This window comes from Bombina bombina, chromosome 4 (genome assembly GCF_027579735.1).
Source record: "Bombina bombina isolate aBomBom1 chromosome 4, aBomBom1.pri, whole genome shotgun sequence".
NCBI lineage: Eukaryota > Metazoa > Chordata > Amphibia > Anura > Bombinatoridae > Bombina > Bombina bombina.
Window position 1 is genome coordinate 1,040,787,438 of NC_069502.1, and position 25,279 is coordinate 1,040,812,716.

The 25,279-nt window shown below is 35.9% G+C and overlaps 1 protein-coding gene across 2 annotated transcripts in view; it reads right to left on the reverse strand.

Annotated features, from left to right (window-relative positions):
- Positions 1–6,960: 6,960 nt before the first annotated feature.
- Positions 6,961–25,279, reverse strand: part of PLCB1 (phospholipase C beta 1) — a 1,466,985-nt gene continuing 1,448,666 nt past the window's right edge. The window contains exon 32 of one of the 2 annotated variants that reach the window (XM_053712164.1): positions 6,961–8,565. In XM_053712164.1, the coding sequence (XP_053568139.1) occupies positions 8,329–8,565 (237 nt within the window). In that variant the 3' untranslated portion in view covers positions 6,961–8,328. Of the gene's footprint in view, positions 8,572–25,279 lie in introns of both variants that reach the window. The other variant, XM_053712163.1, reaches the window with a different exon arrangement.

A 25,279-nucleotide genomic window follows, 5' to 3' on the forward strand; every position in this document is an offset into this window, starting at 1 on the left:
AGAGTTTTAGACAATTCCCTTTAGTGTCTGAACTTTAACAAAACATTTAAAATAGTAAATATAAAATGTCCGGCATTTGTTAAGATATTTTTAAATTGTTTTTTTAAATTTCAGTAGTGTACAGATATTCAAGGTATATAATCTAGAATACTCATTGTATATGCAGTATTGTATGTAACAAAAGAAAAACACTATACATATTTTACACAATCAACAAACAACAGCACAAATACAGAAAAGGCACAAGACTAGTACATTGGAAAGAATTCCCTTCTCGTTTAATAGTTTAAAATCTACTTCAAGTAATATTAAGATTTTTACTGATATCTGTAACACGGTCAAAACAATGCGAGTTATTTAACACACTACATTATAACTGCAAAAAAGGTGTCACTTTATAGATATAGTATAAAAAGTATATACAATAATTGAGGAATACATCTTCTTTTAAAATGAGTACATGAATTTACATGTTTATTCATAAGCTTAGTTATTTTGCCAATAGTTGTGTTAATATGAATATTAAGAATGGATTAAACAACCATAAAATTACATACAGTTTTTCTTTACTGAGAAATATTTGAATGAATACCTTGTATAATAAAACTATAAAAAAGATTGTAATTTGGACATCAATAAATATTCTGAACAAATTTGCTGAATATTTAATATTCCCTTTCACTAAACACGCTGACCTTGTCTTATTTTTGTTTGTTTACTATTACTGTTTATGTTCATGTTGTATCTATTCGGGTATTACCAGTTTCCAAATGGACCTGGGGCTAAAGCCCTTGACAAAACTTGATGAGTCCTGTCTAGATTCTATACATTAGATCAGTTCTAGTATTTAATCTCACATACAGTATGTGTTAGCTACATACTATTTGATAATACCTGTTGCAAATCATCAGAATTCCCATGCGAAATGCGTTGTGCTTTTTTGGCATTTAAAACCAATTCAAATCAATTTGATAAACCAGAAAAGTCACAAGCTTTACAAAGGCATGTGTGGCATGTTAATGCTTTATACAACCGGCATAGGGGAAACTTAACATAAATATTCCAACCCATCAAAAAAACATTCCTAGTAGCTTTTCACATTTTCAATTACAGTTTTTGGACAAACCAATATTGCTTAAATAACACTCCTAGACTACAAAACTGTCACTCAACATCAGAATATTAATTTCTTATTGAAATTGTTTGGACATGAAAAAATGACATAAAATTAAATTGTTAACATTACACATCACAAAATAACATTAATTGTTAAGTAAAAAAACAAAAACCTTTAAACACATTATAAAGTCTTTATCGGTATTGAACAAGTTAGCTACCATGATTTAGTTGTTCTATTGCCTTGTTTCTTTTGTTTCTATAAAATCCCAGCTAACGCCCACATGTAAAACCCATTAAACACTCTCTTCTTATATTTGTTTTGTAGATGTATTACTAGATTTTCCTGTTATTAACACATATAACAACTCTAAAGGTTTTATTAATTCAAGTGCTTCTAATGGATTGGAATGTCTTAGTAAATGAGCAAAAATAAATATATCCACATAGCTTGCATATGATGTTTACCAATGGAAATTCTGATAGATTGGAACAGAGCCATAAAGAGAGCAATCATACAACCCGCAGTTATACACAAGAACAGGTATATCTAGTGAATATAGACTGCACAAATGGAACAATGGCTGTATATGTAGATATTTAAAGGAATAGTCTAGTCAAAATTAAACTTTCATGATTCAGATAGAGCTGACAATTGTAAGCAACTTTCTAATTTACTCCTATTATCAAATTTTTCTTTGTTCTCTTGGTATCTTTGATTGAACAAGCAGGAATATAAGCATAGGAGCCTGCCCATTTTTGGTTCAGCACCTGAGTAGCGCTTTCTGATTGGTGTCTAAATGTAGCCATTAATCAGCAAGCGCTACCCAGGTGCTGAACCAAAAATGGGCTGGCTCCTAAGCTTACATTCAAATAAATATACCAAGAGAACAAAGAAAAAATGATAGGAGTAAATTAGAAAGTTGCTTCAAATTGCATGGTCTATCTGAATCATGAAAGTTTAATTTTGACAAGACTATCCCTTTAAGGTTCTGGAAATAGGGAGTTTTTATGTTAGAAAAGTTGAGGGCTGTCAGAATGAGAAAGGTAAAATCATACTTTTGTTACAAATCATGATGCAACAGTATTTTAAATGTATGCAACTCAGCAACTTTAAATAGTAGTTTTATTGAAATACATATAGTTACGCTAACTAAATTCTAAAATCCAAAACATTTGTTAGGATAAGATTTTCTATACAGAAAAACAAAAAAACTGTATTTTAAATACAGTTGTTGAAAAAAATGTTAAAATTAAAGGAACTTTTTATACATTTTTTTTAATCAAACAATTATTCTTTCATAGCTGGGTCTTTGAGCAAGAGGGAGATGTCATTGGAAGTGCATGGGCCGTGCACATTAAAAGCTATCACTGTAGTTGTTTTTAAAAGCATTTTACAAATACACGTGTATGTTTCATGATGTTCTATTTTATAAATTTAAAATTGTTATGCATTACTACCAACATATTTTTAATGCATGGTCATAGAATTTAATTTTTTAATGAATATAGATACAATTGAGTACTCAATGTAGAAAAAGCTCATATCTATATATTAACTATCACCTAGATTACGAGTTTTGTGCTAAATAGGGTGCGAAACTAACGCCAATAAAGTTGCGTTGATTCACTCTCCATAGCGCTGCCATTACGAGTTACTGAAAAGCCTCCTTGTGCGTGCGATATGGTGGCGTTAAGCTCCATACTGAACAAAATGCAAGGGCTGATTTGACGTGCTTGTGCACCATTCCCCCATAAATACCTGAAGTGCGGGATGAAAAATCTCTGTAACGCAGTCCCATTAATGTCTATGGGGAAAAAAAAAGTTAAGTTTAAACCAAACACCCTAACATAAACCCATAGTCTAAACACCCTTAATCCGCCGCACCCGACAACACAGACACCTAAATAAAGTTATTAACCCCATAATCCTCCGCTCCCAACATCGCCGACACCTAAATAAAGTTATTAACCCCTAATCGGTCGCTCCCCTACATTGACGACACTAATAAAAGTTATTAACCCCTAATCCACCGCTCCCCGACATTGCTGCCACTAAATAAACCTATTAACCCCTAAACCTCCAGCCCCCACATCGCCTCTACTAAATAAACCCATTAACCCCTAAACCCCCCCCCCCCACATCGCCGTTACTAAATAAACCTATTATCCCCTAAACCTCCGACCCCCCACATCGCCGCTACTAAATAATCCTATTAATAATCCCTAAACCTCCGGGCCCCCACATCGCCGCTACTAAATAAACCTATTAACCCCTAAACCTCTGGCCCCCCACATTACCGCTACTAAATAAACCTATTTACCCTTAAACCTCCGTCCCCCCCAACATCGCCGCTACTAAATAAACTTATAAACCGACACTAATAAAAGTTATTAACCCCTAATCCACCGCTCCCCTATATTGCCGACACCTAAATAAACCTATTAACCCCTAGACCGCCACCCCCCACATTGCAAAACACTAAATTAAACTATTAACCCCTAAACGTAACACCCGCCATACTTTAAATTAAAATTACAATATAAACTAAGATTACTATTCTAATAAAATAAAAAAATACTACCAATTAAAAACCTAAATTACAAATTTAAAAAAACCTAACACTGCAAAAAAAATAAAAAAAATCTAAAATTACAAAAAATAATAAACACTAAATTATGAAAAATAAAAAATACTAAGCTTACAAAAACAAAAAATAAAAACAATTACACCTAATCTAATAGCCCTATAAAAATGAAAAGCCCCCCAAAATAAAAACACCCTCTAACCTACAATAAACTACCAATAGCCCTTAAAAGGGCCTTTTTTGTAGGGCAGCTCTTTTACCTGTAAAAAATACAAAGTCCCCCAACAGTAAAACCAACCAACCAACCACCCAACCAACCCCCCAAAATAAAAAAAACTAACTCTAAAAAATCCTAAATTACCCATTGCCCTTAAAGGGGCTTTTGTATGGGCATTGAGCTCTTTTTCACTGACCTTAAAAGGGCATTCAGCTCTTTTCCAAGTGCCCATCCCTAATCTAAAAAAACCCCACCCCCAAAAAAAAACAAAAAACTAACACTAACCCCAGAATATCTACTCATGGTTCCTGAAGTCCTGACATCCATCTTCATCCAGGCGGCAAAAAGTCTTCAACCAGGCGGCGACACCTTCATCCACCTCAGGGATGTCTCATATCTTCATCCCGGCGGCATGGAGCGTAGCTATCCTGGAAGTAGATCCCATCCTGTGCGGATCTTCCTCTTCATACAGTCACCGCCGTACACTGAAGGTTAATGCAAGGTAGCCGTTTTAAAATGGTGTACCTTGCATTCCTATTGGCTGATTTGATTCTTCAAATTCATGAGAGCTACTGATTTGAACAGCCAATAGTACTTCAGTAGCTCTCATCCTATTCTTCAGGAACCATGAGTAGATAATCTGGGGTTAGTGTTATTTATTTTTTTTTTTTAAATTAGGGGTGGGCACTTGGAAAAAAACTGAATGCCCTTTTAAGCGCAGTGAAGTTAGTTAGTTTTTTTTATTTTGAGGGGGTTGGTTGGGTGGTGGTTTTTACTGTTGGGGGACTTCATATTTTTTTACAGGTAAAAGAGCTGTTTAACTTAGAGCAATGCTCTACAAAAGGCCCTTTTAAGGGCTATTGGTAGTTTATTGTAGGTTAGGGGGGTTATTTTGTTTTGTTTTTTATTTTTATAGGGCTATTAGATTAGGTGTAATTGTTTTTATTCTTGATAATTTTGTTTATTATTTTTTGTAAGTTTAGTATTTTTTATTTTTCGTAATTTAGTGTTTATTATGTTTTGTAATTTTAGATTTTTTTATTTTTTTCGTAGTGTTAGGTTTTTTTAAATTTGTAATTTAGGTTTTTAATTGGTAGTCATTTTTATTTTATTAGAATAGTAATTTTAGTTTAATTTATAGTTTAATGTTAGGTTTATTTTTATTTCACAGGTAAGTTTTTATTTATTTAAAGATAGTTATATTATCTAGGGGTTAATAGGTTTATTTAGATGTCAGCAATGTAGGGGTGCGGCAGTTTAGGGGTTAATATATTTAAATAGTGTTAGCGATGTGGGTGGGCAGCAGATTAGGAGTTAATAACTTTATTTAATAGTCGCGTGCGTGGGCGGCAGATTAGGGGTTAATACGTTTTAAATAGTGTTTGCGATGCGGGAGGGTGGCGGTTTAGGGATTAATAGGTAGTTTCTGGGTGTTAATGTACTTTGTAACACTTTAGTTATGAGTTTTGTGAAACATTTTTGTTACACAAAATCCATAACTACTGCTCTCAGATTGCGGAATGGATCGTGTCGGTATAGGCTGTAACACAAGCATTTTAGCCTGAACGCACAACCTGAGTGCGGAATGGACGTTGCGTTACAGGCTAAAATACTTGCAGTATAGCTATACCGAAACGACTCATAATACGCGTTCCTGGCCATTACGCTGGAGTGGCCATTTTTTTTCAGCATTAAAAGCTGTACCGCAACACTTGTAATCTAGCCTTATGATTGTAGTATTAGCCATGCTCATTATAAACAATACTTTGGGTTTTTTCATTATTGTCTATAAAATTCCAGTCCGAAGGGAAATTATATGGCAGATATATTATACTGCCAGTTGCACAGTGGGATCAAAACTTACCATCTACAAAGAACGTGAAATCAATTACTATCAATACTGATACATGGGGAGAATGTTTAGATATATTTTTAACTGTAACAGGAGAATAATACTTTGGGCCTCATTCATGAAGCTGAGAATGCAGTTTCAGGGCCCGAGCATTGCAGGCCTGAGACACTAGTTAAGTAGCTGCAGGTGGTGGAGTTAAATCATCCTGGTCAAGGGGGGATGCACAAGCTAATGCTTATGCAATGATAACTGTGGCTAGTGGACCTATGATAAATGGGGCAATTAACTGTAATGCATTGCTGAATGTCCTTGCAATAGTATCCAATATTGCCAACAAAAATGTAATAATATGTAAAAAACAAATCCTTGCAAAGTGAAAGACCATATATTTCTAGACTATGGAAGGACACTACTGAGGATTTGTTTGATACCCATTGCCTAGGTTATAAGAAGTGCAAATAATCATGTGAGGTACCACTATATACAGAACAGAAAGTCATCATACTACGCATATGTGCTAGAGCTTCTCATGCCCTAGGCAAAAAACAGGACAGAACTCCTTTGAAGAGTGAGTCCATAGAATATAACAGCTAGTTTGACATGGCCTCTAATTGGCTGCATTGCCACAGTACCCTGATTGAAGGAGGCAGTGTCAGGATTATTTTCAGATGGAAGGAAAGTATTTATATATATAATTTATACATATATTAAAAAAATCCTATTCTGAATAAACCTTTTTTCGTGCCAGGCTCAATAAGATGTGTTCTTCACTAATACAGGTGTGGGATTTGTCTTTATAAACCAATGAGAATAGGAAGCACACAAGTGATACAATTAAATTGAATATGCAAAAGAAAATATGTTTAAATACAATGTCCTACTTATTTTGATGCCCCTTCAGTGACGTTTTGTGGATTTGACACATAATAGAGAAAAATTGTACAAAGTATCTTCCATTTACAAATGTAACAGCATAAAGAAAATCCCTCTAACTCATGTCAATATTTCTTCTTCTTTCTACATTTGCATTTTTTTTTTAAAATAACACTTGTAAGCAAAGGTAAATTGATACCTAGGATCACTGCAATATGGTTTGGTCCTAAACCATTTCATATTAATCATAAGTTGCCAACAATTTATTGTCATTAAAATTACAAAGGTAAAATAAAGAGTAATAAAAAAAAATCTGTTATGTAGACAATTTAATTTGAGCTTATTATACTTTCAAAATATATAAATACTGTAAATAAATGATCAGTATGGTGAAAAACCATGGTTCAATTTAAATATATTAAAATGTAATTTAAGTTAAAGATACACATTTAATTTTTTTTTTCTAGATAGTTTTTTCAATTTATTTTATTTTGTAGCAATTGTTAGATAACTTAAGTTATGTTAAAATGTTTAGTAACGATGCTATCTTGTTATTAAAATTAAGAATGTTTATAGTCTATATTATATTGATGAAAACAGGCAATCAGTATTAATTTAACAATAATACAAGAGTTATATATTTATTTTTCAGCAGGTGCAAAATAAAATATAACCAAATATAACACCAGATTTTAATATATTTTTTTTATCCCTCCAAATTTCTTTCCCACTTCCTTTACAATTTTTAGGAAATTAAACAAAAAAATAGTTAAAAACAATATTTTTGATCCTGCAAAATATATATATATATTATATATAATTCTGAAATTTATATCCGAAGACTACTTCATTATACAGTACAACACTAATGCCACAGAAAAAAAATGGTAGTTTTTTTTTAATAAACAATAATTTATTATTGTTCTAAAAAAAAATAACAATGGTTAGAATGTTTTATTTGTACTGTCCTCTCTGTCCTTGCTATAGCCAACCCTAAATCAATACCAGCATATCTTTTTTACACCCCAACATTTGTACTTATAATTCCTCCCACTGGTATGTATTTTGACAGATACTCACTCTGACTATAATTACACTAACTCTTCAAAAACTGTCCAGTAACTGCAATTGCAGCAGCAGTTATATTACAGGTACATACTGTATAATATCAAAAACAGCAAGCAGCCAGTGCTTGCAAAGCAAAAGGTTTAATATTTCAGTGCAAACATAAAACAATCCTACAACTGTTTAGGTGCAGTTAGGTCACAAAACCGTTCTGGCCAATTATTCTTTTACGCAACATACATTATAGGTTAGAGGTCAATGCACTTGTTCTTCGAAGCAAAATGTGTGCTCGGCAACCATCTGTTAGTCTTCACTAACCATTCCTGTGACGTTTCTACCTTAACACTTTTGTCAAGACATACCTTTTGATGCTTTTCGCAAAGTGCATCTTATCTGCTGCACAAATTTGCACCAAGACTAACATAAGTGAATACTAATATAGAGAGTTTTTTTACTTTTGTATGTGACATAAAACTTCTCCTTATGTGCGCTCACATGGCACAGTAAACATCTTGCAATAAAAGCTAGCCAGGGGCTATACAATGCAGACAATAGGTGTAACCGGCATGCCCCTGATAATACAAAATAAACACGGCAGGCTTTTGCCTCCCTTCCCATTAAAGAGAAGTGTCAAACGCTTTTTGTGGCATTTCCTCTTCTACTTCATCTTCATGCTCCTGACTTTTGTGATTCTCTGAAACAGGAGATTTTCCACTATCAGGCGTAAGGATGCAGGAAGCTGAACTATGCTCTCCATCATCGCTGAATTTTCCCTTCATTGCCTCTTGGACAAACTCTTGAATTTCCATGGGGAGTCGTTTGAATTTGTCTTGATATTCCTGATCAAGTTCGACCTGCAACTGTAAAAGAGAAGTATGAAAATATGCTCACTAAATTACATTGTTTGCATAATGTAAATACCTTAATATTTTTATATACAATGTTTAGTTATGTGTAATGAAACAAGTTTGCAATATAATCTCATTATTAATTGTGCTCCTTTTTCATGTAATTTACCTCTAAAAATGGAGGATTTTGTAATTCTCAAAATTTAAAAAGGACCCTACTGAATTTTCAAGGATAACCTTGCTACATATGTTTCCCTAATTTGATATAGCCGATAGCAGCTGCAAATCAATTTACTTTATACTAACATCATTATCATAGTAAGCCTTGTTGTCTTGAGACTAAAGCCCTAATTAGCTCCTCCAAATTATTATTATTATCGGTTATTTGTAGAGCGCCAACAGATTCCGCAGCGCTAAATGGCAAATGAGGGATGGAGTTTTGCATTTCATAAACCATTGCAGTAAAAAAAATATGTTAATTTGTTTTCAAAACATTTAGACGAATGATACATCATTCTATTATATAGCAGAACAACAGAAATGTCCCTTTAAGAACAGTTTAAAGGACAGGTTAATCTCTTATGCGGTTCATTCTGTGAGAGGAAGGGCAATTTTTTTTTATTTCAGCTAAGAGTGTGAATTTTAAATGTATTTCAGTTGGTTTTTTTACACAAAAAAACTTTATCAGCCAGTGAAGTTTAGTAGGAGGTACAAAACCAATTTGCAGTATAAGGGGTAGATTTACTAAAGCATACGCTGTCTGCATTTAACACGAAATGCTTGTGCAATGCTGCCCCTGCTCACTCGAGGCCAATCGGTCGCTAGCAGGGGCCATCAATCATCCCGATCGGATCGGGATGATTTCAGTCCGAGTTAAGGAGCAGCGGTCTTATGACCGCTGCTTCTTAACTTCCATTTGTGGCGACCCAGAAACGATGGGGCGTCGATGCAGCATCTGCTGCGTGTGACATCGACCCCTTCGTTTCAATTTAAATTCTTAAATAACATTTTTCAGGCAAAAATATTTTTGACAGCCAACAGTGTCAAAATACTATTTTTTTGAATGGTAAAGGAATGATAATAAGACAAAACAAACGGCAGGAGACACAATGTTGTAAAACAAATAGTTATGTTTACTCGGGAAATACATTTTAATAAAAAAAAAAAAAAAAAAAAAAAGATAACACTTCACGCTTTTTTGTCCCATGGTTTCTAGAAAAGACAAAAAGCAAAAGATTTAACCTGCAAGTGCTGCAAATCAAATAGGTGGTTTAGCAATCTGCAGCATTTTGAATACTCGGTTACAGATTTTGCTTTTTGGTCTCTCTGGAGAGCATGGGACAAAAAACAATTTTTATATAAAAGAAAGAAGTGTCTAGTGTCCCTTTAATACCCCTGCTGTCAGTATATGGCCGCTGATATTTTTTAACAGCAGAATTTTTACAGTTTATGTGCAACTGTTACTGGAAGTGGTAAAGGTATTTACTGTTAACTCACATTTAAGTTTTTTTTTTTTTTTTTTTTAAAGTTAGATACACATGTTCAATTGTAACCATGTTAAAGGGACATTTTCTTGGTATCTTTATTTGAAAAGCAAGAATGTAAGTTTAAATGCCGGCCCATTTTTGGTGAACAACCTGGGTTGTTCTTGCTGATTGGTAGATACATTCACCCACCAATAAACAAGTGCTGTCCAGGGTCTGAACCAAAAATTGTCTGGCTCCTTAGCTTAGATGCCTTCTTTTTCAAATAAAGATAGCAAGAGAACGAAAAAAAATGATAATAGGAGTAAATTAGAAAGTTGCTTAAAATTGCATGCTCTATCTGAATCACGAAATAAAAAATTTGGGTTCAGTGTCCCTTTAATGTGCTGTGCTATATATTACAGTACTTTGTTTTCTTAGAAATAAATAGCAAGTGACATCTTGTGTTTTGTTTGTTTCCTCTCTATTCAGTAAGCAAACAATGCCTTTCATAGTAAAATATGCAGTGGCATTCATTATTGATTCACATAACACTGTGCTCTGCAAGTTCTCTAGAGATGGACAGAATTCTATTCTGTGATGTATAAACTGAGGCTGTGAAATAGTTTTATCCTTATGGGAAATTCATAATTACAAAACAATGTCCTTTTTCTGAAGAGTTAGAGATTCCCAAGCAGCTTTAATTCACAAGCATCACACTACTAAAATTAGAAGGCAATATACACCCTCAAATATACTGGGGATTGTGCCCATGGTCTCGGTCTGTTTTGAGGTATATGGTTTAGAACAAGATGGTCCTACCTAAGGCTTAGGGAGTTCATAGATTGATCCAATCATGCTTTTATTTTGCCCTCTATTGAAATATGTTAAAGGGACATGAAACCCCAAAAATTTCTTTAAAGATTCAGATATCAATTTTACTTCATTCTCTTGGTATATTTTATTGAAGGAGCAGCAATGCACTCCTGGGAGCTTGCTGCACACATTTGTAAGCCAATGAAAATGGTCATACAAGTTCAGCCACCAAGCGCCAAGCTCATGAGCCTATCTAGATATGCTTTTAAACTTTTTTTTATTGGAAAGTTGTTTAAAATTGTATACTCTATTTGAATCATGAAAGAAAAAATTTGGGTTTCATGACCCTTTAAAGGGCCATTATACACTCATTTTTTCTTTGCATAAATGTTTTGTAGATGATCTATTTATAAAGCCCATAAAGGTTTTTTTTTTTTTTTTTTTTTTTTTTAAATGTTTTAGTTTTGCTTATTTTTAAATAACATTGCTCTGATTTTCAGACTCCTAACCAAGTCCCAAAGTTTTATTTGAATACCGTCAGCTACCTTCTCCAGCTTGCTCCTGTTTGTGTAAAGGGTCTTTTCATATGCAAAAGAAGGGGGGGGGGGGGGTCTTATTTACCACTTGCAGTGGGCTTTCCAGTTATCTTTTCAACAGAGCTAAACTGAAAGCTTCTAAGTAAGTTTTTAAACCATTTTATACTGGATTTTTATATCAGTATCTGTGCATCTTATTCTTTATAGTAGTGTGTATTACATGCAGTTATAATGAAATGAGTGTATACTGTCCCTTTAAATAACGATTATGGGCTCCATGTACTAAGCATTGTAAGCTGCTTCGGAGCACTTGCGGGGCATTTTCGCCCAGGCCAGCCTGCATCCTGCTATGTAAGAAGCTGCGGTCATTAGATTCAAACTCGCTCGCTCAGGGTGATTGAAAGACCCTTCTCTGATGCAACTGGTCGTGCAAGAGAAGGGGAGGACTTTACATACTCACTTGAGCGTGTAGTGATACATACGGGCAGCGGACAAACAGGATCCGCTGGCGTATGTTGCAAAGGCGAGCAGACAATTTCTCAATTTGAGAAGCTTGTCCGCTCACCTTTTAATACATGGAGCCCTATGTGTGAGCATCAAATGAATATGCACAGCCTATTGTTGCATGATGTTGTAGCAAACAATATGGATTTTACTCATGACATTATTTTCATGGAAAGAATATTTTAAACATGTTCTAAAAAAGTAATGCTCACAAGCAATTGACACATCATCTGCAAAACATTATTTTATTTTCACAGTCATTCTGTATTTTTTTTTAGAAACTATAGATTTTTTTTTTTTTTTTTAAATAATAATTCATTTCTGATCTAAAAAAAAAAACTTGCTGAATGCCTTTGTCCAAGCTTGCTTAGTTGCTTGGTATGCCGGCATGCTACAGTTTCAAGGTCAGATGCCTGGCTTCTCCTGACCATGGGCTCCATGTACTAAGCCGTCAATTCATCCGTCATTGTAGACGCGGATAAACTCGCCGTTACTCGCCGCGGGCGAAATGGTGTCCACTGTCGCTATGTACTAATATTCCCCCAATAAATAGACAAGTCTAGCCCGCTGCGAGCAGTTGCGGATTGTTGATAAATTTGACGCCTCGCTCGCCGCGACTAAGCTGATGTACTTAACTTTCAGTTGAATTGTCTGGCCAATTATTAACACGTGACATGCAAGGTGTCATGAACATCATAGTAGTCGCGGGAATAGAATTTTGCTCCTATAAAAGTTCAACTTATCTAAACAACTTTATTATTGTTCAAAATTTTTTGAAGAGTGATAACAGAGCGTTATTTTTGTAATATTTATTTACAATTTGGATATGGCATCATCTGGATCTGATAATATATAAATATTAATATAAAAATAATTATAAAGATTGACAACTATACAATACAAATTTAAAATATAGATTACTCTTTAATTACAGTCGACAAATTGGGCGCAATTTATGTACATGGAAATGAGAGACAAATTAGACGCCAGTTATGCTGTAAGTACAATGCTGATATTACTGCCTTTTATATATGTCTAGACTGGCGTCTAGATTGACTTTCCTATTGTTTTGTACCTTGCCCGCCACCTAAAAGGTGGCGAGGCAAAAATAACGAGGTGGGAGCGGAAATTGTAGCGAGCGGACAAATAGATTTTTTAGTACATTCGTTTTTGGTGAGTTGGTGGTCAAATGTGTCTAATTACAGTGAAAAATGGAGCGGTAGCGAGGTTTGGCGGATAAGTACGCTCGCAATTTTAAAGATGCGAGTTTTAACATAATTGACGGCTTTGTACATATCAGTTTGCGAATTTTGACGCGAGATTTGTTGCGGGTAGCTCGCTGACTGCTTAGTACATGGAGCCCCATGTGTAAGTTATGATGATCTATGATTATGTAAATTACTGATTTATAAACAAAGCTAAATGTTTCTTAATTCTCAGTTATTTATCTAATGATCTCTTTGTATATAATCTCTGTATCTGACTATCTAGTCATCTCTTTAACTAATCTGCTATAAATTGAAAATGTATTATTTAAAACTGTTGAACTAACATAAATGTAACTTTAAAAAATTTGACCCAATAGCAGCATGATGCAGTTTTTCAACATACTAAAACAAAAAGCAAGTATGTAATATACAGTAAAGTATATAAGATGGTTGCTATATTAATCTATATCTGTACACTAAACAGGTTGCTATATTGAGCTTGATAAGGGCTAAATTAATAGGAATTGCTTTTCTGAACTAGATATGACTTCAAAGTCAAATATGCTTTGTAAACGGCAAAACTACTGTATTGTAACTAGTTTATGGAAGAACTACAAATTGTTATAAAGGTGCCTGGTATAACTATAATACCTATACTAATATAAGCCAACAATTAATTAATGTATAAATCTTTTGAAGCTGTAAATAACAAAAGATGTATGAGTAAAGCCAAGTCTTGTAACAGAAACAGGTTTCCCAATTCCTCACCAGCCCAAGTTAAATGCGCTTTTCCACCAATCAGCAGATCTAATTTAACACCATTTTATTAATGCATGTTCTGCATTAAAGTGACATGAAACCCCACAGTTTTATTTTTTTATTTTATGACTTAGAAAAAACAAATATTTTTAATTAACATTCCAATTTACTTCTATTATCAATTTTGCTTCAAACTCTTGGTATCCTTTAATGAAGGAGCAGCAATGCACTTCTGGGAACTAGCTGAACACATTGGTAAGCCAATGACAAGAGGCAAAATACAGTTAGCTTTCAGCTCTTGAGCCTACCTAGGTTTGCTTTTTAATAAAGGATACCAAGAAATCAAAACAAATTCGATCAAAGAAGTTAATTGGAGAGTTGTTTTAAATTGCATTCTCTATTTGAATCATGAAAGAAAAATGTTGGGTTTCATGTCCCTTTAACATTCAGTTAAATAAATGCTTAGAAGGTTTAGTTTATTAAATATTACACACAAAAAAGAAGGTAAGTACTTGTTGTAAAAGACTACTGCAATATGGTATAGTGTAGAATGGGAATGAGCAAACCTATCTCTGTCTCCCTCAGTAAGCCAGGATTTAATTTGTCCTTTGATTGGAATAAGTGATTAACCCATGGTGTAGTCAGTCTAATTGTGCACATATTAGGATACCCTTAAATGGTCAGTAAAGTCAAAATTAAACTTTAATGATTCAGATAGAACATGCAGGTTTTTTTTTTTTTTTTTTAACTATTTATTCATGAGGAAATTGGCATTACATGAAAAATACAGTGTGAAATACAATATTTCCAAAATAAAAATAAAAATGATATAATCAAAATGTAACATTTTACTGGTACATAAATATAAACAAAACAACACTGTTGTTGCATCACAAATAGCTTTAGGTAGGTGGACAGTTATCAATCAATACTGAAAATCTTTATTATTTTATAAGATATATGGATTTCACATTGTTTTTTTTAACCATGAGTATGTAGGAATTGTAAATGCTATAGGAGTTGAATGGTTTATTTAGATGTTTAAGAAGGATTTCTTTGGGCTAGCTGTGAATGTTATATGTGTGGAGTTAAGTAGGGAGAAGTGTGATCTAATGTGTCTACACCTATTCCTCTATGATCTACCTGGGGGATTTTGTGGGTTCGTTTCCCAAAGAAAAATCATATCATGGAAGACTTCCAATCTATTAGTGGACATATAAAAGTATCTTTCGAGAGAAAGATTTGTCGTTATTTGTGGTTGCCATGTTTGTATAGTAGGGATTCTATCCGTTTCCACAGTCTTGGTATAAGTTGTTTAGTGCTGTTAAAGATAATGTGGTATAGTTTAGCATGTAATTTTGATTGTGGTTTGGGAAATATGTTGATTAAAGATATTAGTGGGTCTAGTGGCCAGTTACATTAAAAAGGGTGTTTTATATGAGTCCTCACTTCTTCCCAATATTTTTTAATTCTTGGGCAGTCCCACCAAATATGGTAAAGTGTTCCTGTTTGTCCACATTTCCTCCAGCATTTATCTGATACCTGAGAAAATATGTGTTTTAACCTTTGTGGTATTAAATACCATTGTAAAAGGAGTTTATAATTTGTTTCTAACATTGGCGTTGAATGTGATGAGTGTGATATAGAGTTCCAGTCAGCTTGCAATAGCTGGTAGGGTAGATAAGTCTGCCTTTTTCTCGTATATGATGGTTGATTTTGGTGTTGTGGTGATAATAACATTTTGTATATTAGGGATACTGAGTGTTTAGGTGGGTTACTTGCACTATATAATAATTCAAAAGGTGTCTGTGGATGTTGTAAGAATGTTTTTTTTATAATGTTGCATATAATGCGCTAATTGGTGATAATGGATCAATTTCTTAAAGATTTTGTCCCCTAAGTCTTGTATTTGTTCCAATGGCATGAGTTTGGCGGATTCCATTGTTAGATATGGGTATAAGCTTAATAATGTTGGTAATGTCTATATTTACATGATTCTTCCCTATTGGTAATTCTGGGTTGTATAGAATAGGGGTTAGAGGCGAGGGGATATTTGATAGATTGACATATTTATGTATGATCTTATCCCATGTGTCAAAAGTTTATTTGATATTTGGATGTAGGCCAATTGTTTATGGCCTGAGATGTGGAGGTAGCCAACAGAGGCTGCCCAATTGTGGATATTTAATAAGATCTTGTTCGATCGTAATACATTCTTTGGTAGAAAGGTTACCATATTGACCCCAGTATATAATCCTGGTTAGGATAGTAGCAGATCTATAAGTCTGGAGATCTGGAACTCCCAGTCCTTCTTGTTATTTGGGAAGATATAATGTAGTCTTAGCTACTCTTGGTGGTCTGTGTTTCCAGTTGTATGAGTTTAAAGTGTTTTGTAGTTGTGGAAGGAATGTCTTTGGTAGTGGGATAGGTACAGTCTGAAATACTGTATTTTTTGAAGGAGGGTCATTTTTACAGGATTGTTTCTGCCCAACCACAAAATTGGTTTAAGAAGCCATTCATTTGTTAACTGGGAAAATTCCTGGTTAGATCTTTCATAGTTAAGTTTAAAAAGTTATGAATATTTGGGTGTCAGGTAATTACCCAAATTTTCCAATGCTTGCGTAGCCATTATAAAAGAGTAGTCAATGATATGTGAGTTTTATCTTATTCAGTCATTTGTAAGGGGAGAACTTCTGATTTATTAAAAATTATGGAATAATTAGACAATTTGCCATAGTCGGTGGTAGTGAGGTCATAGGCGTTGTTAAAAAAAGTAGTAGGTCATCAGCAAATAATGCCAATTTATGTGTTCCAGTTTCTAAGAGGATGCCTTTTATTTGAGAATGTTGTCGAATTTGAATAGCTAGGATTTCTAACGAACAATAATGGCGAAAGGGGGCAGCCCTGTCTAGTCCCGTTCAAAATGGAGAAAGTGCAACAATTTTGGAAAGGAAATTATGTGGAAGTCCGAATTTTTGTAAGGTAATAAATTGAAAAGTCCAGTCCAGCCTGCTGAATGCCTTTTTGGCATCTGTCGACAGGAGGACTGAGGGAATATGATTTTTAGTGACATGATGAATTAGTTGTAGACTTTTAATAGTATTATCCCTTGCTTCCCTCCCCTGTACGAATCCTAAAAGGGTCTTGATGTATAATATGAGGTAAGATGGAGTTGAGTCTGTTGGCCCATATTTTAGAATATATTTTCAAATCAACATTAAGTAGGGAAATGGGTCTAAAGTGGGCTGGTTGATCTGGGCTTTTACCAGGTTTTGGTAGGTCACTTATGTGTGCTTCAAGCATGCTTGGAGGGAATGGATTGTCTAGATCTATGTTTTGAAATAATGTTAATTAATGTGGGCAAAGTATTTCTTTAAACATTTTATAGTATTACCCACAATCTGGTTTTGATTGCGGCTTTAAGTTCATCTATCCCAATTGGCATATTAAGAGTTTCCTCCATTTCTGGAGTTATATGCGGTATTTGTATTGACTTAAGATATTCTTAGCAATCTTCTTTGTGTTTAGGCATATTTCTGTGTGGGAAGAGGTTATACAGATTGGCATAATATTTTCTAAATGTTTCTCCAATTGAAGGGAGTCCTCTATATGTTTGCCATTTGGATATTTGAGATGTTGTGTATATATGTGGCATTTAGTTTTTTTTTTTTTTTTTTATATTTTATTTCTTTTATTATTTTTCAAAACAAAATAAACAGAAAAACAGTAAATCAGATGTACAACATGTCAGGAGTAGAAAGGTTGAAACAATTTTGCCTTTGTGTACATTCAAAAACAGGCCTAGGAGGTACAATTTCAATTATATAGCCACATTTGTTACCGTTATAAACCAATCCGGTGTGCTCATATTATGACTCAAGCATTTGGCTAAAAAGAAATAAGTTCTGAGAATTTATCTCTATCTCCAAGTCCAGCTAATACAAAAGTCCAAGAAGTTTTTCTGAAGTTAGCATCAACCTTAGCGTGGCCATAATCTCAAAGAAAAACATGTAAATACAATGAGCATTCAAATGATTGAGTAAATCAAAACAATACATATCCAAGTAAACAGCCTGCCATGAACAAACCACCACCTAAACTTTTTATTATCAGATGTGTATCTATATTTCCCCTCTCTTTTATAACCATTTATCTATCTGATGTGTTCTCACCATATAAGAATTGTTCCCATAAAAATATCATATCATGATAAGTATCTATACCACCTGTTCTAAGGTAATATAACCTCTCCAAGACTAGGGTACTCTTTACTAAGTCTAACCAGTTGGCGATCGTGGGAGGTTGGGCCTTCTTCCAGTGCTGTGGGATAAGCCTTTTTGCAGCATTTAATAAAATTTGGTAGAGGTTCCTTCTAATTTTACAGGGAATACTCGGCCTGGCATTAAACAGAACCCCCTCCGGTGAGAGGACCAAATCGACCCCAATGATTTTACCAATTAGTTTGTGAATATGTATCCAAAAAGTGTGTATCAAATTGCATTCCCACCATATATGGTACATCGTTCCTTCTTGATCACACCCTCTCCAACACCTGTTACTAGCATTTGGAAACATATGTTTTAATTTGCTGGGGGTCAGGTACCACCTAGTAAGAATCTTGATATTTGTTTCAAGAGCTGTCACTGAATGTGCTGATTTAGCCGTCGCCTGGAACCATGTCACCCATTTTTTATGAGGAATTTCTATCCCCAGTTCTTTTTCCCATCTATATGTGTAGTTTGGCTTAGTGTGGTAGTGTGATTTAAGAATGTCTTTATACATTATAGAAATAACTTTTTTGATGGGTTGCTGTGATGTGCACATACGTTCAAACGTGGAACGTGTTCTAAACATATCCTGTTTAAATTTATGTATAGATAGATAGTGTCGAACCTGGTGGTACACAAACCAAGATCGGAATTGGTCGGTGCCTTGTAATAGCAATTCATCTCTGTGTTTTAGATGCCCTCTATCCATCAACAGAAACACTGGTGTGTGGTCCAATAGTTTTGTGGGTAGGTTTGGATGGTGTTGTTTTCCCCAGGAGGCTAATTGAATTTCCCTATTTGGGTAAAGTGTTGTCAGAGGTGAGTAATTTGAAGTGACTTGTTTATGTGAATTACGTATTTTTAACCACGTTGACCAGGTCTCTTTAATAATTGGGTATTTTCCTATTAATTCTAATGGAGGTTTATGGGGTGCCCAGCACATTTCGCCTATGCAGGAGGTGTTTAAAAGTTGGGACTCTAAATGGACACTTCTCTTATTAGAACCATTTTCCTGTCTACACCATTCCACTACTTTATTTAGAGTAATCGCTAGTTTATAAAAATGCAGGTTTGGGACCCCCAACCCGCCCTCCTCCCTAAGTCTATAAAGGGTATTTTTTGCTAATCTAGGTGGTTTTCTTTGCCATATGTAAGTGTCTATGATGTTTTGTAATTTACTAATGTCTGTTGAGACCCCCGGTATTGGTAATGCTTGCATGATATAAAGGGCTTTGGGTAACAAGGTCATTTTCGCGGCAGCTATTCTCCCTAACCAGGAAATATTCTGTTTAGGGAGCCAAGAAGATATCAAGTATTGATATTCCTCCAGTAGACGGCCATAATTCAATTTTCGTAAAGTCTCCATATCTTTAGAGAGGAAAATCCCCAAATACTTCAATGCTCTAGACTGAATTTTATATGGGAAGGAGCGGTTAATCTCCTGTATCTCCTCTTCTGAGAGGTTGATTGGATACAGTTCTGATTTATTAGTATTTATCAGAAAGTTTGACACCGCGCCGTAAGCTTGTAGTTCGTGTTGAACGTGTGGTAAGGAGTGTATTGGGTCTGATAGGGTCATAAGTATGTCATCGGCGAATATTGCCAATTTATAATTTTCCCCTTGGATGTCAATGCCTTTTATGTTGGGGTGCTCACGCAATTTTATAGCTAGTGGTTCTAGGGACAATATGAAGAGAATGGGTGAGAGCGGGCAGCCCTGCCTCGTGCCATTTCTAATTTCAAACTGGTCAGAGAGCACCCCATTAACCCTAACCGGGGCAGAGGGATTAGAGTATAATGCAATTATTTTTTGAATAAAGGTCTTGGGAAAGCCAAATTTCTGGAGTGTAATTTGTAGAAAAGTCCAATCTAATCTATCAAACGCCTTTTCGGCATCAGTCGATAGATAGACCGAGGAGACGTTTGATTTTTTAAGGTATTCTAATAAATTTAAAACTTTACCTATATTATCCTTGGCTTCCCTCTGTGGGACGAACCCTACCTGATCATAATGAATCAAAGCTGGTAATAATTTATTAATCCTATTTGCTAAAATTTTTGCGTATAACTTGAGATCTACATTTAACAAAGAAATCGGCCTAAAATTTGCTGGAGTCTCTGGTTTTTTACCGGGTTTGGGGAGCACTGATATATGAGCCTGCAACATAGTCTCTGGGAATGTAACGGATTCCGAAATCTGGTTAAATAAAGTATGCAGGTGGGGAACAAGTTGGGGACTAAAAACCTTATAGTACCTATTACTAAAGCCATCTGGGCCTGGGGCTTTCTCTGGTTTTAATTCTTTTATAGCTTCTAATATTTCCCTTTTGGAGATTGGGGTCTCTAGCAGGGCTGCCTCGTCTACTGTGAGCTTGGGGAGAGTCACAGTGTCTAAGTAAGACTCACATTTCATCTGGTGGGATGTCAACTGTCTGTTAGGGAACAAGTTGTAGAGTCTGTGGTAGAAATCTTTAAATGATTTACCTATGGATCTCGTGTCTTCGAGTGAAGTGTTGTGAGTAGTTTTGAGGGAATGTACATATGAGCTGGCCTGCTGTTTTTTTAAGGTCCTTGCCAAAAGTTTCCCAGATTTATTTCCTTCCCCATAGTATTTTTGTTTTATGTACAATTGGTATCTCTGCGATTCAATTTGTAAATGTTTATTGAGAGCCTCCCTCTTTTCCCGCAAATTGTCAACGAGTGCTTGGTCTTCAGGATGAAGCTTCAGAGCTAGGTCAGCCTCCGAAACTCCCTGAGCTAATGTGATGTATTCATTAAGGGATTGTTTACGTTTATAGGCTTTGAGTTTGATAAACTCCCCCCTAATGTAAGCCTTATGAGCTTCCCATACCGTTGTAGGACCAACTTCTGTTGAGCTATTGAGGGTAAAATAAGTATCTAAATATTCTGCAAATGACTCTCTCACTTTAGAATCTGAGAGAAGAACGTTATCCAATCGCCACGTAAATGGCTTGACGGGGGCCGAAGGCCAAGCTATCTTACATTCTACCATGGAATGATCGGACCATACCGTGTGTCTAATATTAGCGTGTTTTATTAAAGATAGAGCCATATGGTCCACTAAAATGTAATCAAGCCTTGAATAGCTTTTCTGCGGGTTAGAGAAAAAAGTATAGTCTCTAGTTTGTGGGTGTGTGTATCTCCAGGTATCATGGAGTGTCATCTTCTTAATATCCCTCCATATAGAGCTAAGCAATTTTTGGTTATGGCGAGTAGCTGGGTTAGAGCTATCTAATTCTGGCACTAAGGGGGTATTTAAGTCACCTGCTACAATCAAGGGGCCCTTAACTAAATCTAATATTTTGTTAGTACAGCTAGAGAAAAAGCGGTCTTGTCCATTATTGGGGCAGTATAAATTGATAATGGTTACTGGCTTACCATATAACAGACCCATTATACCCAAATATCTACCCTCTTTATCCCTATCTAAAGACTGAAGTTTAAAAGGGATTGATCGATGAATTAATATACTAACACCATTAATTTTCTTACGTGTGTTTGTACTGTGAAAATGTTGCGTGAAGTGAGAGGACAAGAAGTTGGGTACCTTCCCGGTTTTAAAGTGGGTTTCCTGAAGTAGGAGTATTTTCCCCCCTCTTCTATGAAGGTCCCGAAGAGCTAGGTTCCTTTTGTTAGGACTATTAAAGCCTCTCACATTTTGAGTGAGAATTTGTATGTGTTGAGTGTCAGTACCTGGTGACATAATCGCTAGTTTCTGATTTTGGATTTTCACAGATAGGTAGTATTGGCCATTTAGTCAGAGGAAAATAACTATCATATGAAATCATTCGTGTAATGTGGAATACCCAATGGTGGTGGCGTTGTAGGCAGGAAAAGCATAACATAATCCAAAAGAAAATAGCACAACTGGTGCAAACATAAAAAACTAAATTTAGTATTCTTTTAAAAGGGAGAACACAAACCCCTAGCGGGCAACAAATGTTAACTTTAGCTTTATGTATGTGGCATAACTAGCCGTATGGGGTGTGTAATATCAGAGATTCTACTACATAGAATAAGTTTCTACAGTATAAACGTAAGAAGTAAGAGAACATGTCATCACATACATCAGTTTGAGCATATGTATACAACAGTTGACACCTTGAGAAAGACAGCATTGTTCAAACAGTTTATCTCATACCTGTCTTCATACGATTTTGTCCAGATCTCCAGTCAAGGGGTTCAACCGCCTCTGGAGCTACCAACTGGGTCCCAACCGCCGCGGCCCCCCCCCTTCTTAAAATTCCGGGAAGGGCCACGGCATATGAGGCCCATGCAATGAGGGCAAATCCCCAACAGGAGCCCCTCACCAAAAAAAAAAAAAAAAAGGAAGAGAAAACTAAACTAAATGGACATTAATAACTGATTCAAAAGGCTGGGAGTTCATTTTCCCATCCTGGGCAAACAGTCAGAGCTCTGGATGTCTGGAGTCACGGACTTTGTTGGGATCTTTTTCCATTCAGGTCTCTGTGGTAGTGGCGGTGCAGGGTAACTCTTCTCCGCAATCTCTCTGTTTCCTTCATCTTGTGGGGATGGTGGTGAGATATCCAGGTCTTTACAGACTCGTAGGATGTCTGCTGTGGAATTGCAGATTAATCTTTTGCCTTTCCAAGGTATTTGTAGGTTGAATGGGTGACCCCATCTGTATGCAATCTTGCGTTGTCTCAGCTTGGCAGTGAAGTATTTAAACTCCCTTCTTTTCTGCAGAGTTCTAGGTGTCAAATCTTCATATAGTTGGATAGATTCAGCTCTGAATCTGAGTGGGTATTTCTGGCGTGCCTTTTTCATAATCTCCTCTTTGATCTGATAGCTTGTTACTTTAACAATAACATCCCTTGGAGGTTGATCTCCCAGTGGCTTTGCTCGTAAGGCTCTGTGGAATCTATCTAAGGCTATCGTGGCTTCGGGTTCCACTCCTATGATATGTGTAAGGAGTTCTTGCAAATAATTCTCTAATTCTGTCGGTGGAATAGACTCTGGTATTCCCCTAATCCTAATATTGCCACGACGGCTTCGGTTTTCCAAGTCATCCAGCTTGTTCTCCATTTGTAATATGGATTCATCTTGTGCTGCAACTTTAGATCTAAGAAAAGTGATATTTGAGCTGGCGAGGTCCGTGCTATCCTCCAGCTTCTCCACCCTAAGACCCATGTCTGAAAGATCTTTTTTAATTTCGGAGATTTCCTCCCTTATGCACTGTTTGACCTGACAAATCAGGTTGGAGAAGTCTTTTTTAGAAGGTAGGGAGTCCAGAAGAGCCCTAGGGACAGAGATAGCAGATTCTGGGCCTTCTCCCTCCGGCTCAGACGAGGCAGAAGAGGCGTCAGTTCTAGTGTCCTGCTGGGCAGCGATCTTTTTAGCAGATGTGTCTAGATGCTTGAAAAAATTGTTAACAGACGGGGTTGTTGCAGCTTGTTTTTTAAGTGGCTTGTCTGATTTATTGCCTTTTTTAGGAGACATATTTAACAAGGTATGACAGTAAAATAGGGCACTTTAAAATATATGTATTATACCTCACAGCCCGTTAATGCAAAAAATAAGGTGCAGCTGATGACCAGGATTCATAGGTGGTACATTGTAGTGTGGTATATATCTTAGATAAGCAAGACTTTCTCAGCCTGTGTATTGAACAGCTGGTACAATAGAATATATGTCCCTTGTGATTATTTCTTGACAGACAGCATTTGCAGAAGAGTCTACTTTCCGCAGGCCCTAGGCGCCAAGCAACACCTCTCACTGTACTGAGATGGGCGTCCGGTTTGATCCCCTTACAGGCCCAAAGTCCTGCATACAATTGCTAGTGTCTAATTGTAACCCAAATGCGGCATAACAGGGTTAGGTATGACTGCGTTTAACAACCGGAGATCTCTATATGTGTGAATTAAAGCGTAATGTCACTGTAAGAGGATGTTGGGGCAGTGAAGGGTGTATGTCTCCTGAGACCATGCTGTTGTTATCATCATTTGTACTCACAGTTACTCTGTGTCTTTGCGGCTAGAATCCAAGATGGCGGGTGGGAGTATTCACTCATCAGGCCCCGTGGTCAGTGTAAAATCTTTAGCTCCCGGTGTCATCCCAAGTAAGGGTAGGCTCAAGATCTCACCGTAATATCTTTCACATATGGCCTCAGCATCGCCAAAGTCGTTCCCCACATATCTGACACGCGACTGCGGATCCTGGGTTTTTCCTATCCATGTGCCATCAGGTCAGCAGGAAAAGGCCAGTCCGTTGTTGTTGCGGGTCCCCCATCTGATGTGTCCACAGTTATATGCTCTGGATCCTGGAGTGATCAGGAATATTTATATGTGCTTTGATGCTAGTTAAACACACATTTAGCGCTACTTTGCCCTGTTAGGAGACCGGAGCTCACAGAAGTGCAGCCGTCTCCATTGAGCGCTGGCTCCGCCCCCCGGCATTTAGTTTTTTTTATTAAAAGTTCTCGCTAAAAGTTTTCCTGATTTATTGCTTTCTGCTTGGAACTTTTGTCTCAGAGAACATTATGCTTTTTGTGCTTTAACATCTAATAAGGTGTTTAGCTCTTGTCTGCTTTGATTTAGTTTTTGTAATATGGAGTCATCTGATTGTTTTAATTTGTGTAGGTAATCAAGCTGAATAATTTGCTGTTCTTGTTGTTGTTGTCTAAATAATTTAAATTTGTATGCTTTGATTTTAATTAATTCTCCCCATTTATGTGCTTCCCATTCTGTGCTTGAAGAAATATCTGGGGTTTCGTTTTCTCTGAAATAATTGTTCAAATAACTGGTAATTTGTTGTCTAACTAAGGGATCTGTTAGTAATGCGTCATCGAGTTTCCATTGGAAGGGTGTAAAAGGTTTAGAGGACCACTAAAATATGTTTTGTACTGCAGAGTGATCAGACCAAGAAGTTTGTATTAATCGAGAAGATTGTACAAATGATAATAATAAATGATCTGCTAGAATATAATCCAATCGGGAATGTAATTTATTAGGGTTTGAGAAAAAAGTATAGTCTCTCTTGTTTGGGTTGATTTGACGCCATGTGTCATGTAGGGAGAGTAATTGTAGGTCTTGCCGAATTCTTTTATGGAATTTATGTCTTAATTTTATAGTTTGGTTAGAGCTATCTAATTGAGGATCTAGTGGTATACTGAAATCTCCCGCCAC